Here is a 16,815-nt window from a genome sequence, read left to right as displayed (position 1 = left end):
GAGCTCAATAATTCTGGCTGTGAGGATTTCATGGGGAGAAGTATCTGATTATCAAAAGAAGCGGGGTCCATCAAGATATCCCCTTGGAGGGTCAAGCCCGGTGTGGAATGTGGAACTAAGGAACAAAGTGCAATCGTAAGTTCCAGAGTGGAAATGATTGTGGAGACAAACGCAGAGAATGCGAGTGATTGACCGTTTTTAGATCTGTTCCATCACAGTGCCGGATAAGGAAGGGCTCATCAGGCAAACAGATCAGTCACTGGCGATCATCATGTTGAGACAATGTCCAAATGCTTGGCACTGCACCCTTAGTCACAAACTAAAAGTAAAAGGATCGTATAATGCAGAACAGTACGGAGTACAGGTAGCATGCTTCTCACTATGCCGAAGTCATATCGTATGCGGCTGATTGAACAGGAGGTGCCTAGCCTACTCACTTTCAGCAGGTCATTTTAGCAACATTGACAGAAAAGCATCGAAGCACATGGAAAGACTCCGAACTCCATTGTTAGGATTCAATAGCGCCGGCGAATAAAGATGGTCGACCCGGAGGTTATTTTGCCCATAAGACACGAACTTGATTTATACTATACGAAAGACTGCCATGTCCACATCACCAATGCACCCAACCCCTCTCCCCGGCACCACCCGAGCCCTCATTAATTACTTGTAAAATAATTCACCGCCACCATCGACCCCAGCTTAAACTCCGTCTCCGCGGCATCAAGATCATAACGCATCCGATGCATATTCCCCAACTTCTGGCCCCCAGGCGGGGCGTACCTCTTCCCCTCAAAGCTCGCCGGCTGCTCGTACAGGAAGAAGATATACCGATGCGGCGAGCTCCCCGGCGGCGGGGCGGGACCGATATAGTTCGCCACAAACGGGGCCGTAACTTTCAGGACATAGACATTCGAATCGGTCTCTGATGCAGTGGGCTGTAGGCCGGGCTGAATCCAGTGCAGGATGGGGCCGAGGACGCCGAAAGAAGGGAAGGGGGCGTCGATGTCGAGGCCGATGACCATGTAGGTCTTGCTTGGCGAGAGGTTGCCGAAGGATAGTTCCGGGGGAGATTGCGCATCTGTCACACAGCATGAGGCTTGTCAGTCTTGGTTGTACATTGCCCCGCATTTTGTGGGTTACGGACCCGCTCGGGGGATGTACTGGCCCGGTTGCACATCCCTATGTTGGCCGACATTCAGGCCGAGCACTTTGGTGGCGTCGGCCTCGATTAGCGAGAGGGCTTTCTTGACACTGTTGTTTGTGGGCATCGTGTATGAGGATAGAGAGTCTTGGCTGGTTTGCTTGTGTGCTTTACATGAGTAATGTCGAGAGCATGGTTCATAGTCTCTTCATCAGTTTGCTGAGTTGACGATCGGCTTTAAGGGTCGGAGATTGGGCAGCTCCGGCGGAGATAAGATCCACGTGTTGAAGTCAACAATCCATACAGTTCTCTAATAGATGGTACAGAGAATGTTTCCGGAGATAATAATGCATCTTCTATCTCCGTCTCGTTCTTACTGGCTCCAATTGACACAACAATAGAATGACAGAATGATTGCTGGAGAATGACCTGCACTGTTATTATCCCGAATTACCTTGACTACCCTAGAACTTGACTCTTCGAATATATTTTGTGATTCACTCCAAGCTATATTAAAGCTAGTCAGGCGGATCTAAAGCACACCATGATACACCCACATCCTACCCCACTTCCCTAATCACTCATCCGAACACGCTCGTCGGAACCGCCTTCCGTGCCACTGGAGTCTCCATCCGACCCCCAGCCGAATGGGTGTGGCACCACGTGTCGGGCTTCGATGAAGATCTTCCAGATAATCGTGATGATATCGCGACCGAACCCTGCGCCCTTGTAGGGTCTGGTTGTGCATTGGTACTAGGAAAAGAACTATTAGCAACCGCTCTCTGCATGCCCGAGACTCTTCAAGCGAGGTTGCTTGCCTTCTCCGTTTTTTCCAATCGGTAAAAGGCCATTGTGTTCCCGTCGGTGGCCAGGCCGTAGACGACAGGCTCCAGCTCGCTCGCGTCTCGCCGGCCTTGGACAGCCATGCCTAATATAACAGGACATGGAGCGATTAGTGGCATGCCCTAGAGTTGCCAAAAGCCTGCAAGAGGAGATCTAAGAAGCACATACGCAGGTAAGCTAGGAGCTCCGTGTCCGGGTTCGAAGTCATTGGTTTGTCCCTCTCCAGGACCACGAGTTGTACCCGGGGGCGACGGTTGCGTCTGCGGGAGATCACAGTGAAGTCCGGCTTTCCTGAAAGCCTGGCACGTCTCCCTTCCAAGTTGTAGTTCAGTGTGGCTCTAGACTGCACGTACGTCATGCAGGCGCTGATGCCGTTGACGACGTTCACCTCATAGGCGATGCGGTGGAGCGTCCACTCGAGCGCGCTACTGAGCATCCTGTCGCTTCGCTTGGGCTCGACGAAAGAGGTTTGCGTCATCGAGGTGAGGAATTCAGCTACCTCACTATCAATTACCCGCGAGCTTGACGCATCAATCACAACCGATGTGGCAACCGACTCACCGGAAATTGGAACACTAGCTGAAGGGGCGTCCCAGTCGTAGCCTTCGTCGCTTGGTGAGACACCGAAGGTGCGGGTGAGGAAGTCGTGTTGGAGGGTCCAAGTCCAGAGGGTAGACGTCGGATGCACGGGTCGAAATCTCAGGCGTTGGATGCGATACTCGGGGTCGACCAAATACTTCCTCTCCTCTTCGATCCGTTCGATTTCCATCTTGGCGCACTCCAATGCTTCGCATAGGTCTTCCATGCAGTACTCGATCGTGGTGATGGCTGACTCATGGGACTCGAGCAAGTGCTTCAGCTCTTCAGGTGGGCCATCCATGTTGAATGAGTGTTCCTGGCGTGGGAGCAGAGCCCCCTCCTGCCATCGATCCGGTATTCTTGACATCGTGTCACAGGCCAGGGAAGATGAGATGTCTTTTCGTCTAGATGAGAATAGAAAATGTTGTTGAGTTGGGCGTGTGAAGTGTTGTGTGTGGTTGTTGGTAGGAGCCGTGTTTGCGAGGCCAGAGAATGAGAACAGGAGTCATGGGATGGGACGGGTTGCCAATTTCGATCCGGATGTTGTCATGATGATTGCCACGCTCAGCATAGATGCGGTAGGAGTAGCCCTGATGATGTACCCACAGCTAGGTAATGAAGGAGGTTTCTTCCCTAGGACAAATCTTTCCCGTGTCATCCATCTAACAAAACACCATCTGGCTCATTTGAGACCCAAGACAGATCTATCAGCTCATTCCTAAATCTCCACATCGAATCACCAACCATGCCGTGCTGCCTTTCCATTAGAGTGGGTGCATGGATGGATGCAAAGAAAGAGACCTTCCACGAGAATCGCGGGAACTTCCTAGAGGCGCAGGGCGCGCGCCTGCGACTGTTCGCCTGGGACCTAGCAGCCCGCAGATTTGAAACTGCATCGGAACTGCAGCAGGCAGTCCATCTCTGGCGCAGCATGAGATCCCTCATCCAGAACGACAACGACCTCAATTTCGCGATCCAATACGAGGCAGCCCTGCAGCACAAACATAAAGCTCTGGACACAAGGCTCCAGCATCTCGTCGACACCAGCCACGTCGGTCCCGAGCCCATTTTCTCGGCCATGTCCCAGCTGCAAGCCGTCGAGATCCAGCTGCGCACGGTTCACGAGGATATCTGGCAGCTCGAGCGGACGGCGCACCAGATCCTGCGCAATTTCCCCGTCGGCTTCGGGCCGGTCAAACGTGGGGTGTGCGCCAACCGGGCCAGGGCGGACTGGCATATGACGGAGTCTCGGCAGGAGGACTGCGCGGGCCGCGGCGGGTGCTGCGGGCGCGGGTGTGGCTGTTGCGCGAGACCACGGAGTGCGCAGCGGGCGAAGAAAGGTCATTGCACTGCAGCCTGTGCGTGTTGTGAGCAGGCCCGTGGCTTTGCGGTAGGCAGGCATGTCCGCTGGGAGCCGGTTCGTCTCCCAGCTTTGGGAGATGCTGAATGGATCACGGGAGACATGCTGCAGCTGTTCGTCGCCTATGCGTTTGGGCTGACAGTGGAGGATGAATGGCTTTGATGGGTGGTGTGAGGTTATGCTATAGAAGGATGGCGGTGGACTTGCTAGCTTTTGATGTTAAATGCCTATTGTTTAAAGAAGAGCCTGTCTGGATTAATCTTATGCGCGTTTGCTTCAGTTCTTGCCGTCCGATCACCTACAGTTCTATGCTTCCGGGTTTTTCGAGTTTCGATGTTCACTGTGCTCGGTTTATTGTACAGTACCTTTTTATATGACTGTGGAACCCCTGTAACATGCAGCCACCAGAGACCCTACGGAAAGCTAAGGCCGCTTCCACAGCAACACCACCTGAGAAAGAAAACCTTGGTGAGTTGAAGTATATCACAGGTGATAGAAGAACTGATTATCAGCAATTTGACAATTGCAAGGTGATTGTATAATGAGTAATATGATGACGATATGCAGGGAGCTCGAGATATACCAATGATGTCACTCCCAGTGTGGGGTGTGGGCCAGTCTCCAGACTGCCACCAATCAATGCAGGTCCAAGTGACGGACATACGCTTAAACCCGCGTCAGCTGTCAGCATTTAGCCTGCTGTGCGTGCGGGCATCCAATGCATGAAGCGAACACGAATAGGAAAAGGCACCGAGCTCCCGAGCTCCCGAATCCGGCGCTTCTCTGTCATCATTGCAACCTTAACTCAGCCGAGCGATGCGCCGATCGGACCCCGGAATTAGCAATGCGTGCTCGATTTTACTGTCGCCTATTCACTTCTCTCTGACTTATATATACCCTGTCCCGGGTGAGCGAAAGCTCAGAGAAGACTACAGCATACGACTACAATTACCACTTCATCACTTTAACCCAATTCACCATGGTCAAATTCCTCCCTTTTGGCGATCTCCAAGTCCCCTCGCCCGGTTTCGGCGCCATGGGCCTCAGCTTCGGGCTGGGCAGCAACCTGAGCTATGAGGAGGCCGAGCCCGTGCTTCTGAAGGCGATCGAGCTGGGTTGTACTTTCTGGGATACTGCCGTGCGTTAACCCTCTCACTATCTTCATAGCAGCATTTTGGACCTGTCTAACCCTCAATTCACAGGTTGTCTACCAAGCCGGTGTCAACGAGAAACTTTTGGGTGACTTCATCCGCAAGCACAATGTCCGCGACAAGGTCTTCAGTACGCTCCCCTTGCCTTCACCACAAACAATCCGACCACTAACCCGAATTGATGAATGATCGCAGTCGCCTCCAAATGCGGCTTCGACGTCTTCGGCAACAAAGGCGTCACCAACTCCGCCGCCCACATCAAGCAGTACATCGAGGGAACGATCGAGCGTCTCGGCTTTGCCCCGGATCTATACTATCTACACCGCATCGATCCTAGTACGTTGCGGCCCCCAAGCACAAGATTCCCCAGAACTAACGAATCCTGAAATTGATAGACACCCCCCTCGAAGAATCCATCCCCGCACTAGACGAGATCCGCAAGGCCGGAAAGACCAAGTTTATCGGTCTGTCGGAGTGCTCTGCGGCGACGCTACGCAAGGCGAACTCCAGTAGGCCTCCCCGTCCCTCCCGGAAATAATTATAATGAGGAATCAATATATTAATGGTGTTGTCTACAGTCGCCAAGATCGACGCCGTGCAAGCGGAGTACTCCGCCTTCGAGACCATCCACGAGACGGACGGGCTGATCGAGACTGTCAAAGAGCTGGGTATCGCCTACGTGGCGTACAGCCCGCTGGGCCACGGGTGGCTGGTCGACAACTTCGACTACCAGTCACCCGAGGACTTCAAGCCGGATGATTTCCGGCGGACGTGTACGCACCCCTTTCCCATCCCCATACCCTGCTCCATCAATCTGGACCCCGTGGCTAATGATTTGTTTGCCCGGCAGCCCCCAAATTCCAAGGCGAGAACTTCTACAAGAACAAGGCGATCGTGGAGGAAATCAAAAAGCTGGCCGCACGCAAGGGCTGCTCGGTCAGCCAGATCGCGCTCGCCTGGGTCGCCGCCCAGGGGATGATTGCTATCCCCGGGACGACCAAGGTGCACCGGCTGGAGGCGAACTGGGCGTCGCGCGAGGTGGAGCTGACCGAGGAGGAGCGCGCGGAGATGCGTCGGATCGTGGACAGCGCCAAGCCACATGGAGAGCGGTATGGGGCTGCGAATAAGGCGCTTGTTGGCAATTAGGGCGGTGAAATTGGGATGAGGCGGGGGAGAGGGGTGGGTCGGTGGGGATTTGATGATCGAATCGGAATATGAAAGATTCTGGATCGATAGACTGTTGCTCAGAATTCACTTATATCATAGTCGAGCGATGTCTGTTTCGAACATGTACTATCCGGCTGTGTTGGTGTTTAGGGCAATCCGGCATTAGGGGCTGGTCCGCTTCTGTGGTCTGCGCCGAGACTGGTCACACAATGGGGAGGTTTGTTCTTAGCCTCAGCGATCGCGATGTAATATATCAGGCACAACGCGTCGCCCATCTACTCATACAACATTAGGGTAGCTGCTTCCACATCAGATCAATGGTCACATCTTCGACAGACCAACTGCCACCACCCTTAGCACAAAACACTGACAAGCATTATTAACATATATGGGGAAGGAAAGCTAACTCTATCCCCCCCCTCGCTACGATGTTTATCTCAAAAGACATAGAAAATTGTCAAATCTCATTAACCTAGAATGCCATAATATATTCTGACCAAACCAACCACTGAAACAAATAGTCAAACAAAAACACCACACCCCCAAAACCTTCCGAGGTAGGGCTAGCAGACTAGCAAGTATTCACCAGAATCTTATCGAAAGCCATAGTCGGCCCGCCAGTGTAGCAGTTGGGCGACCAGCCGGCGGACACGTCGGGGTTGTTGTAGCAGCTGGAGCCGTACTGGCAGAAGGCGACGCCGCAGGCGGAAGCCCCGCCGGCGATCGAGCCGCTGGCCCAGGTGTAGCCGTACTGGTAGACCTGGTTGCCGTTCCCGGTGTCGTAGGCGATGGTCTCCTGGTGAAAGGTACCGGTGCAGTCGTCGCCGGTCCACAGGTTGACGGTCACGTACTGGGAGCTGGCCAGGGCACCGGTGGCGGCGAGGAGGGCGGTGGTGAGGGTCTTGGTGAGCATTTTGAGTTCGGTGGTTGGGGTGGAGGAGAGAGGAACGGAAGATTCTGTACGGGGTTAGATTGGCTTTGATAGTTGGGAAGGGAGATGGGTATGCTTACTGCGAGGGATTGGATAGGAGATGAGGGTGATGATTGAGATTGATGCTGATGAGGTATACCATAGAAGGGGTGTCTCGACCTAATTATATTGTCAAGAGCTTCTCCTGGATGGTATCAATTGCTGGACAAACATCTATCCCATCGGGTGTCGGAATTAATCCACCCACTGGGCCACCCGTGAGTCCGTCGGAGATGAATTCAACCCTCGTATTCATCTATACTCTAGTCTGACAACCTGAGACCCTCGTATTCCAATAGACTCTAAGCTCAGCACGGCTGGCGGGCCGCACCGGTGGGGCGAGAAGTTCCTTATCTCTATCAATCAGGAGCCGCACCTTTTCCTGCCAAGATCACAGGGTCCACTGACGACCCTGATCACTAACCAGAATCAGAATATGGAGTTGAAGACTTCATCTACGCTGAAGAATTTTTCCAGTGTGAATCATTGGTGCCGCTCGGTCGGACTGTATAGAGTAACTCGACTACGCTGCAGTCGTCTTGGCGGAACGTAACGACGAATCTCGTCGCCTCACGGGGGACATATCCTTCCGTAGGCTATATTTAAGGTCTTAAGGCGCTAAGGCGCTAGGGTAATGGTGTCAGAAGATATGATGCCCTAGATGAAAGGCGCAGCTGTGATTGTGGTATCGCAGAGAGTCATATTCCAGGTTGCACCAGGCTCTTGAACCCCTTATTCCCTACATTTCAGATCCCACGCGAACTCGGATACTGCAGAATTCAGGAACAACAAGGGTCTCTTCTTCAGCGATGCAGCCGGCAGCACGAGCGGGGAAACCCGCTGCCAGGCCTAAGTGGGTCGGGTCATGCGGTGACTAGACCGCATAAACTATAGCACCATTGACCCGTCGTTTGCAACTATTGGCTCTTTCGGTTGGAAACAATTCACTAGGTGAGACTGAGCAATCGCATAGTGGTGAGTGTGGATCCTTGTCAGAATGAATTATTGATGGCACGGCCAGACCGGTCTGTTATAGCAAGCGAACTAGCTACCGCTCGACTGTCCTTGTGTCTCTTGCACCACCTCTTAGGCAGGAGTGAGCCGAGGCTCATCATTTGATGACAATTGAAGCCCAAAGAATACCATGAGATCGTAGATCTGGGAATTTTCTAGTCAAGACTTTGGCTCCTCCGAGAACCAGCCACATGACCTCTTCAGACCTTATCTTGCCTCCCCAGGTATAGTTGATTCTTTGGTCATGTAGGTTAAGTCCTTCCTACATACAACAATATAATGAACCGAGATTGTCTTCGCGTCGACACTGAAATACGTCTCGAGAAACAACGATGTTGGTATGGGAGGGAGGTTCCCAGCCCTAAAAAGTTTGTTATACTAGATGTGTATCCAGGGATTTGTTATAGGAGGACTCATTCAGGTATAACAAGAGATCCACCAGAGCGGTAACAAGTAACCCGCCGTAGCCACCCACCCATCTCAACCCTTTACCCCTACAATCCCACCCCGAAAAAGCCACCCTACGCACCCCCTTCCTCCCCCTTCGCTTGCGCACTCGCATTAATCTGCACATCCGTCAAATACTTATCAAACTTCCGCAAATTGACCCTCTTCTCGAACCTACACCCCAATTAGCACGATCGCATCACCCGACCCGTAAGCCACAAAACCATAACCAGGGAATGACATACAATTCATCAATCTCCGCCGGCGTGCGGCGCGTGACCTCCGGCAGAATGAACCAAGCAATAACCACAGCGACGGCGCCGGTGCCAGCGAAACTAGATGTCCCCCTGTTAGCTAGCGATCCCAGCCCGACGATGATACAAAGTTGACATACAAGAATCCCGTCTTGGGCCCCCAGTGCGTCGTCACCCCGTTGATCATCAGCGGCGTGCAGAAGCTGAACATGATAGCCACCAGATTCGACGATGCCAGGGACCAGGCGGCGGTTTGGGCGCGGAGGCGCTGCGAGGGGATCTCGGCAGCGTATGCGTAACCGATGGCTGAGGCCCCGGTGGTGGAGAAGGTGGCGAGGCAGGCGAAGAAGATCTGTGCGTGGTTACTAGGGGAGTACAGAGGGGAAGGGGAGGGGAGGGTGTGGTAGGCTTACGAGGAGAGAGCTCAAGCTCGACTTCGTGTAGTCGAAGCAGCCGACGATCCCTAATGCTAACACGGAAAGGACGGTCACCCCGTACGGATAGACGGTCAAGGGCCGCCGGCCGACGCGGTCGGTGAGCACGCAGGTGACGATCATGGCGATGATCTGCACGCAGGAGAGGATCAGCGTGACGAGGAAGGGGTCGTCGTTGCCGGCGTACTGGACTGTATCAATGTATTAGTATCGTTCATCGGAGTGGTGTTGTGGAGGAGGGAGAGGAGGTGGTGGACATACAGAAGTAGGTCGCGTAGGTGTTGAACACGGAGAGCCCCACGAACTGCTGGGCAATCTTGGGCCAGCCTGCGATCAAAAAGCGGAGGAGGTTGCGCCCCTGAAACACGGCCCAGGCCCCTTGGCTGCGGTTGCGTTCTGCGAGGCGGCGTTCTTCCGTGATTGTCGCGGTCATGATGCCGATCTGCTGGTCCACGCTGTAGCCCTGGACGCGGCCGCAGCAGAGGCGCAGCACTCGGGCCGCCTGCTCCGGGCGGTCCTTGCCTACCAGCCACCATGGTGACTCCGGCAGGAGCACGAAGATGATGCCTGCAACCCCCACCATCGCCCACTGTTTACGGTCAGCGCAGTCGCCCCGCTGCAGTTATCAGTACGAACCTGGGAGTAGATCGGCGTTCGGAAATCATAGGGATCCGTAGAGTGCAGGCGGTTGAGGGCAACCGAGGCGAAGAGTTGCCCGATGACAAACCAACTTTGCATGGATTAGCCAAGCGCTGAATGAAAATACGTAGGTACAGCCCAGCACCGTACAAGCTATATGCGTTGATGAGGAACCCTCGCAGCTGGGTCGGCGCAATCTCGGACAGATAAAGAGGCATGGTCGACTGCAGCATCCCCACCCCCATGCCGGAGAAGAGCTTGGCCACGAGCCAGTGGTCCCAATGCGTAGCGAACGATTCGATCATCACGCTCTACACCAATATCGTTCAGCAGGAGGTCCGCGGACGCGAGGGGGGGGGCGGCATACAATCACGAAGGTAAGGAAGATAATGTACAAGGCGATCTTACGGCCGTAGCCGTCGGTCACGTACTGGAGAAGCTGTATCGCCGGTCGTCAGTCTCATAGATAAGTCAAGCGAACCGGAAGACTGACAATTTGACCGACAGTTTGGCCGGCAGACTGAATCCCACCCCACGCGGAGATATACTTGCCCGCGATGATCGACGTTCCCGGGCTAGCCATCTGCTGGATAAATCCGGTGTTGGACACCACGCCGCCGTTGAGGTTGATCTCTGGATTAATTAGTGACTTTCTCCTTCGTTACATGTTGTCCCCAGGACAAACTTACGATATCCATCCAGCGATGCACTGAAAGCGGCGGCCATTGCGATCATCGTGACGAACCGGTACCGGCCCAGACTCTCCCAGACACTAAGATCATCGAGTTCCGACCGCATCAGCGGCTGGCCCTTTTCGGTGGAGGCATGGTGTTGCTCGGTGGGGAGGTGTTCCACCCTCTCAATCTCGACTTTCTCGTGTTCCATGGCGAAACCTGTCTAAAGAATTCGAGTACCAAAAAGGCTGAAAGGAGCCTTCTGCGGGGCCCCGCATTTGGATTTATACGGGAGAGGCGCACGGGGCGTGTCGGCTAAATGGAGTCGCGGGGAAAATGGGGTATTCTCCCGCTCAACAATATTCCCCCAATCAGGGTGTATACCAGCGCACTCCAGCGTTGGCAAGCTTTTGCCAATAATCAGCCCAGTTGTAGCGATGCTTGCATTCACCGCACACACCCCGCAACTCGCTGCTTTTTGGCCCGAGGAGGCAAAATGAGCCTATTAGCCGTGCTTGTGGTAGTAGCTCGCCAAGGTTCTACCTCACTGAACTCATGAGTAGTCAGTCAGAGGGGACGCTAGGGTCTTTGTGTCCAGTTAGCGCATTTCTATATCTGGCCATACATACGTCCCTCTCACAAACATGACAATAGTCTGTTCACAGAAACCGAAGTCGAAAGCCTTTCCCTTTCTTGCCATGCATTCATATTCCTTTCCCCACTTCCTTGATAGGGTGACTGAGAGCATCAGGTATCTGATCGGGCTGATTTCATTTGACAACGAGTTGTTGCGATGCAAAGTCCTTCTGGAGTTCATCCTTGGTGAACATATGAGCCGAGTCGTTAGGGTTTCGGTAACTTGCACATTGCTGCAATTCAAGATTACGGTCGGCGCAGGGCGAGTCCTGCCTAGCCAGGGTAGAAGCAAGGCACTTCAGTAAACCTACCCTCAAACAGTCAAAGCTTGCTGGGAGGGCAGCTCGCTCAGAATTTGACCCTTTGAGCGAGGGTGTCAATGAACCCGGACCCGGACCAGGGTTTCGAGCGACGCGAGACATCGGTCGGTCGGACTGTTCCCCCTTGGACATGACCAACTAAAATTGGTGAGCTCTGATCGAATCGGAACCTTATGGTAGTGAACAAGTCTGGAAACTTCAAGTCGTAGTTTGAAGCTCTCCTTGCGTGTAGGGCACCCCACATGGTGTTCTCGGCTGTTTCTTGTCCGAGCACACCGGGGGCGGGGGAAGTATCCACTCCCGGTACGCGGCTGCAGCTCGACCCGCAACCCCGCAATAACTCACGGAGTAAACCGTATGATACTTCAAGTAGAGCAATCATCGCTCCTGAGGCTGTGAGTTGCCCCCTGAGACATGATGTAAAGTTCAATCCAAATCATCTGCCATGTCTCCACAATATCATCTGAAAGACGAAGCCAGGACCCCATTCAAAGAAAATCAGAATACAGGGTCAACTCCCCTAGATCGAGATACTCGGGACTATATTCCCCGCCCAACGTAGACGATGTCAGCGCTCCTGAATACCCACAACAGCGATTCAAGGATGGAAAGATCTCGAAACTTACAACATCTGCTGCGTCGCCGAGAAGGCTGCCGCCGCCGCACCATACTCCAGCTCCGCCGAAGGAGGCCGATTCCCGTGCCCCAGGCCAACAACGTCCGACCCCCTATCCAAGTCCACCACACCACTACAAAGACTCCTCACGATGCGCCCCTGCAGCGTCGCAGACTCCAATACCTCCGCCGCGGAATCCATCACCTCGAGGGCCTGGTGGATCCGATCGCGCCATGCCGCCGCCCCCTCCGCCTCGGACGACTCGTTCCGCACGCACATCACCGGGATCAGGACGGCGGGGAACAGGAATTGGAGGGCATACCACGCCTCCCACGCGGTGCGCTGCTGGTTTCGGAAATACCAGAATTCGGCAATCGCCCGGATGGAGTCGTCCGCCGCGCGCCGGCAGCGTTGGATGGCCGCCTGGACGCTGTCGGGGTCCGCGGGGAGTTTCGGGGGGCTGACGCTGTGTCGCGTGGTGTAGTGCCACACGATGAAGGGTCGGTACATGAGGATCTGGAAGTTGAGGCGGCGCCAGAAGAGCAGGGCGTGGGCGAGGCTGTATTGAGCGTCCTGAGGTGCGGCGCGGCGGTAGAATGCGGGGAGGGAGGCCTCCCATCCGTGGATGAGGGTATCGTCGTAGTGAAGTAGCTCGCGGGCGCGCGGGTACGGGACGGTCGTGATGCTGCTGTAGACCTTGCTGATGGTGGAGTAGAAGGCGGCCGCGAATTTGAGGCCGGAGTACAGGATGGTTTGGTTGGCTTCGGCGTGGATCGCCGGGGTGCTTGGGGTTAGGTCCTGGATAGGGTCAATTCTGTTGCAATGGGGTGATTTGGTGCAGAGAGACGCACTAGGTCGTGAATATTCAGGGGCAAATTGACTTCGACCCCGGCTTGGGGGAAATCCTGCGGTCGGGAAAATGCGACCGCATCTTCCAGGTTCAGCGTGTACAGGCTCCACCACACGCGTCGGCGGACTTCCTGGTAGAACGGGTTGCTCTCCGGCGCCGGGAACTCTTTGTACAGCCCGATCCCGATCGCGGTCCGATTCGCCAGCCCCAGGTAGTTGTAGCTGGCGTTGAGCTTGTTCCGCATGCGCAGATATCGCGACATCAGGGTCAGGGCCTGGACAAGGGTCTTGTTGCCCATCTCCATCATGTCGGTGGAGAAGCGTGCCTTGGCGGCTTCGAAGAATCCCCGGTCGATGGTGTCGTCCGTCGGGGAGGAGACGGCAAAGGCGCCCAGCGCAGCCACCGCATAGAGGAGCATTTCCCACAGTGGCTGTGATGGTCGTGGGTACAGATCCATCATCTGGGCGCGGAATGCTGTCTCGTGCAGGAATGGATGCAACGGGTGACAGTGGGTGAAGTAGGCGTCCACATATTGCCCGATTGAGGATAAGGCAATGGATGCGTTCGAAGTAGTCCTGGAAGGGCATGCTATGGCCATCGGGGGGTAGGCTTCATCTTGATGCCCGGTCGTGCGCAGGAAAGCTCTAGTCGAGGCGATGCCTGTAGGTCCTATTAGCATCTGAGCTCTCGCAGGTGGGAGGGCGGAGCAGACCAAAATAACCGCCAACAGAATGCTTGAAGGGCGCGTCGGAGGCATTTTGTAGGCTACTATCTCGTTCGTCCCATTCGAAACTGGCGACTGGAGGTGCAACCTCGGGGGGAAGCAGGGCGCATCGCTCCGTCTGCCGCGTCTTGAGTAGGGATGAGCCCGGATCGACTGCAGCGCTTGTGTCGGGTGGCTGTGAGCCGAGGTCATCACTCTCGGGATTCGGGGGCGCAGGCAGTTGATCCCCCCGTCGGGTGTCTCGCAAAAGTGTCCGCGCTTGACTGAGCTCGTTCTCCAATTGCGTTAAATACCGTCGGGTCAAAGGGGTTCGGTTGGGCCGTTGATAGTCGCATAGGCTGCGAGAGCGCTCACACGTCGAGCACACGGGCTTGGCACGGTCACACTAGACACGTCAGTATGAATCGACCGACTAAGAGCCTTGTCGCGTCAGACCTTCAATTTCCGCCGCCTACACTCTCGACAGGCTCTTCCGGGAGTCGGGGATGTCATTGTACTGTCAATGGGCAAAGTGGGGTTAGGGTTGGTTATGGCTACAGAGAAGTAGAAACGAGGAGGGGAAAGAGATTTCCGATCCCGCTCGGACAGCTCGGACTCTTCTTTCCGCCTTCCCGCCTAGGCCTCGGCATTCGTCATCTGTCATTCTAGAGAATAGAACAATTAGAGGATTACGGTTCCTACATAGCCCTCGGTAAATTCACATTATCAATTTGTGACAACCAAAAAAGAAAAAAAAGTCCACTATTTAGACGCAATACACTCCATCTCCACCAGCGCACCCAGGGGCAACTCCTTCACCGCCACGCAAGTCCGCGCCTGGAAACATGTTCTGTCAGCCCTAGTCCTCACTGTCCCAAACTGTGCCGGGGACCTACCGGCATGGGTGCAGAGAAGTGTTGTGCATAGACGCGGTTCATCGCAGCAAAGTCGTCCATGGTGGTGATGTAGACGGTCATCTTGAGGATGCCCTGCAGCCCGGATTCGGCTGCCTGGAGGACCAGGTCCAGGTTGCGCAGTAATTGCTCCTGAGGCCCTGTTAATATGTATCAGTGCCGAAGCGGGATGGCATAACCTACTGTCTGCTCTTCCACTCCACCGGTTACTAAAGTGTTGGTTTTAGCATCCAGGCCAACCATGCCGGAGCAGTAGACTGTGTCTTTGTGAACGATCGCCTGCGAGAAGATCGGGAATGGTGCAGGGGCTTGATCAGTGAAGATGGGGATTTTGGCTGCCATGGCGGATTCGAATAATCTTAAGAAGAGGTGTAGGGAACGACGAATTGAGCAGAAATAATCTGGCTATTGAATATAGGGACTGGATCCATGTCCCTTCACGTTATATATATATATACGTGCATAGTAGATAGAGGCGGGGCCTCGGCAAACTGTCTCCGAGCGGTAAGCAGCGGGAGTCAAAATGGGTCGGCAACAAAACCCCGAGCCCACCAATCTTAAATCGACCAGCACCCTCAACCTCCGCACCTTCTCCAACCACACTTGAGCTCACATCACCCTCCTCAATCGGACACACTCAATCCAAAATGTCTCTCACATACGCCCTGGTAGATGTCTTCACCACCACCCGATTCCAGGGCAACCCGCTCGCCATCGTGCGCGTGCCCGCCCAGCAGCGCGACACTCTGAGCCAAGAGACCAAGCAAAAGATCGCCACCGAGTTCAACCTCTCCGAGACGGTCTTCCTGCATGAATCCGACTCACCCACCGACCTGCACATCGACATCTTCACCCCGAAATGCGAGATTCCCTTCGCAGGACACCCGACCATCGGCACCGCATGCTACGTGCACCAGCAACAGGCCTCTGCCACAGGGACCCGCAGCCTCCAACAACTAACCACGAAGGCGGGGCCCATCCCCATCACCGCATCCGACGAGCTGGTGGGCGCTTCCATCCCGTTCGCCTACCACCAACACCAGCAGCCCGTGCAATCCGCACCCGTCATCTCCATCGTCAACGGGCTGTCATTTGCGCTCAAACAGCTCCCCGATCTAGAGTCCCTAGCCACAGTGACCGAAGCGCTGCTGCCGGACTGCTTCACCACGGCGCATTTAGACGCGGGGTGGAATTCCGGCCCCACCGGGAGCAAGTACTATGTCGATCTGGGGCGGGATGAGAGCGGGTGTCGCACGCTGCGCACGCGCATGTTCATCGGCTGGGAGGACCCGGGCACGGGCAGTGCCTCCAGCGCGCTGGCGGCGTATCTTACGTTGCAGGAGCCCAGCGAGCGCGGCGCTGGCCCGTTCGACTACCACATCGTTCAGGGGGTCGAGATGGGTCGGCGGAATGATATCTATGTCACCGTGGAGCGGGACGGGGCCGGGCAGAAGATCGCGAAGATTTCACTGCGGGGGACGGCGGTTCAGGTGGGTGAGGGTCGTCTGATGTTGTGATCGCAGGAAAGTTAGGGATTCTAGCGAGAGTGGTTGTAGTGGAAAGGACGGAGTTGAATGCATTTCTTTTATGGTGAAGGGGCTTACAATCATGTCAAATGGTACAACAGTAAATAGATTTCTATTCCGCGGACAGCGGACTCGGTGGAGCCTCAGGTATTCTCTGACCTGCTGGTGGATTCACTCCAGTGTATGGCTGTTCCCCAAACTAGTGGAAGATAGGTTTCTTCTAGTCCACAGTCCTTTCTCCGGATTATCGCAATATATCCTTGATTGTTTAGAAGTACAACCTGTCTAAGGTTTGACTCGAGACGGGCCATAGTAAGGTACAAGCTTTACAGAGATAGCCCATTTGACTGTGTACAGAGACAGTGTTTTCTGTCTTCTGCACAAGCCTGAGGCTTCTGTCTCAGGCTTGGCATCGAATATGGGCCTGCACCGGGAAAAGATACACCCACTTCTATTCTCGGCTTTTTGCCGCTCGGAAATGCTCTTCTTTTGGGACTTCTGGGTAGTCCCTTGATGACTGACATACGTATTGCGCAATGAGGTGTTATAATGCATCGAGATCGCGCTGGCGGGA

At 54.7% G+C, this 16,815-nt stretch overlaps 9 protein-coding genes across 9 annotated transcripts; 3 read left to right on the top strand and 6 right to left on the bottom strand.

Annotated features, from left to right (window-relative positions):
• Nucleotides 1-641: 641 nt before the first annotated feature.
• On the bottom strand, nucleotides 642-1,310 carry BO82DRAFT_327948 (YbhB/YbcL family Raf kinase inhibitor-like protein). Its single transcript, XM_025632990.1, has 2 exons — nucleotides 1,148-1,310; nucleotides 642-1,081 (listed from the first exon to the last, which is right to left on the bottom strand). Exons 1-2 carry the CDS (start codon nucleotides 1,269-1,271, stop codon nucleotides 660-662), a joined length of 546 nt encoding a protein of 181 aa, XP_025495582.1. The 5' UTR covers nucleotides 1,272-1,310; the 3' UTR covers nucleotides 642-659.
• A 397-nt stretch (nucleotides 1,311-1,707) lies between these two features.
• Nucleotides 1,708-2,442, bottom strand: BO82DRAFT_351223 (uncharacterized protein). The gene is made up of 3 exons (XM_025634367.1): nucleotides 2,156-2,442; nucleotides 1,963-2,072; nucleotides 1,708-1,897 (listed from the first exon to the last, which is right to left on the bottom strand). The coding sequence occupies exons 1-3, from the start codon at nucleotides 2,421-2,423 to the stop codon at nucleotides 1,718-1,720; spliced, it is 558 nt and encodes a 185-aa protein (XP_025495581.1). The 5' UTR covers nucleotides 2,424-2,442; the 3' UTR covers nucleotides 1,708-1,717.
• A 680-nt stretch (nucleotides 2,443-3,122) lies between these two features.
• On the top strand, nucleotides 3,123-4,204 carry BO82DRAFT_184072 (uncharacterized protein). Its single transcript, XM_025630452.1, has one exon. The coding sequence runs from the start codon at nucleotides 3,312-3,314 to the stop codon at nucleotides 4,086-4,088; it is 777 nt and encodes a 258-aa protein (XP_025495580.1). The 5' UTR covers nucleotides 3,123-3,311; the 3' UTR covers nucleotides 4,089-4,204.
• A 608-nt stretch (nucleotides 4,205-4,812) lies between these two features.
• Nucleotides 4,813-6,244, top strand: BO82DRAFT_302697 (Aldo/keto reductase). Its single transcript, XM_025632134.1, has 6 exons — nucleotides 4,813-5,064; nucleotides 5,129-5,207; nucleotides 5,273-5,413; nucleotides 5,473-5,586; nucleotides 5,656-5,850; nucleotides 5,928-6,244. Exons 1-6 carry the CDS (start codon nucleotides 4,906-4,908, stop codon nucleotides 6,221-6,223), a joined length of 984 nt encoding a protein of 327 aa, XP_025495579.1. The 5' UTR covers nucleotides 4,813-4,905; the 3' UTR covers nucleotides 6,224-6,244.
• Nucleotides 6,245-6,815: 571 nt separating this feature from the next.
• On the bottom strand, nucleotides 6,816-7,157 carry BO82DRAFT_398802 (uncharacterized protein; the record flags this gene model as incomplete). The annotated part of the gene is made up of 1 exon (XM_025639050.1): nucleotides 6,816-7,157. The coding sequence occupies one exon, from the start codon at nucleotides 7,155-7,157 to the stop codon at nucleotides 6,816-6,818; it is 342 nt and encodes a 113-aa protein (XP_025495578.1).
• A 1,592-nt stretch (nucleotides 7,158-8,749) lies between these two features.
• BO82DRAFT_389496 (general substrate transporter) lies at nucleotides 8,750-10,913 on the bottom strand (the record flags this gene model as incomplete). The annotated part of the gene is made up of 10 exons (XM_025638455.1): nucleotides 10,692-10,913; nucleotides 10,496-10,635; nucleotides 10,370-10,441; nucleotides 10,153-10,313; nucleotides 10,000-10,093; nucleotides 9,625-9,952; nucleotides 9,343-9,554; nucleotides 9,070-9,281; nucleotides 8,921-9,010; nucleotides 8,750-8,849 (listed from the first exon to the last, which is right to left on the bottom strand). Exons 1-10 carry the CDS (start codon nucleotides 10,885-10,887, stop codon nucleotides 8,750-8,752), a joined length of 1,605 nt encoding a protein of 534 aa, XP_025495577.1. The 5' UTR covers nucleotides 10,888-10,913.
• A 1,341-nt stretch (nucleotides 10,914-12,254) lies between these two features.
• Nucleotides 12,255-13,952, bottom strand: BO82DRAFT_275324 (fungal specific transcription factor domain-containing protein; the record flags this gene model as incomplete). Its single annotated transcript, XM_025631111.1, has 3 exons — nucleotides 12,255-13,046; nucleotides 13,100-13,758; nucleotides 13,811-13,952. Coding segments are annotated over 3 exons (1,593 nt in total), but the record flags the coding sequence as incomplete, so codon positions are not given.
• A 611-nt stretch (nucleotides 13,953-14,563) lies between these two features.
• On the bottom strand, nucleotides 14,564-15,112 carry BO82DRAFT_327940 (YjgF-like protein; the record flags this gene model as incomplete). Its single annotated transcript, XM_025632989.1, has 3 exons — nucleotides 14,899-15,112; nucleotides 14,698-14,847; nucleotides 14,564-14,638 (listed from the first exon to the last, which is right to left on the bottom strand). The coding sequence occupies exons 1-3, from the start codon at nucleotides 15,055-15,057 to the stop codon at nucleotides 14,564-14,566; spliced, it is 384 nt and encodes a 127-aa protein (XP_025495575.1). The 5' UTR covers nucleotides 15,058-15,112.
• Nucleotides 15,113-15,303: 191 nt separating this feature from the next.
• Nucleotides 15,304-16,442, top strand: BO82DRAFT_351221 (PhzF family phenazine biosynthesis protein). Its single transcript, XM_025634366.1, has one exon. The coding sequence runs from the start codon at nucleotides 15,363-15,365 to the stop codon at nucleotides 16,230-16,232; it is 870 nt and encodes a 289-aa protein (XP_025495574.1). The 5' UTR covers nucleotides 15,304-15,362; the 3' UTR covers nucleotides 16,233-16,442.
• Nucleotides 16,443-16,815: the final 373 nt, after the last annotated feature.

The sequence above is a fragment of the Aspergillus uvarum genome (genome assembly GCF_003184745.1).
Source record: "Aspergillus uvarum CBS 121591 unplaced genomic scaffold BO82scaffold_7, whole genome shotgun sequence".
NCBI lineage: Eukaryota > Fungi > Ascomycota > Eurotiomycetes > Eurotiales > Aspergillaceae > Aspergillus > Aspergillus uvarum.
Note: the sequence above shows the minus strand (reverse complement) of the source record. Positions and strands in the feature narration are given on the sequence as shown.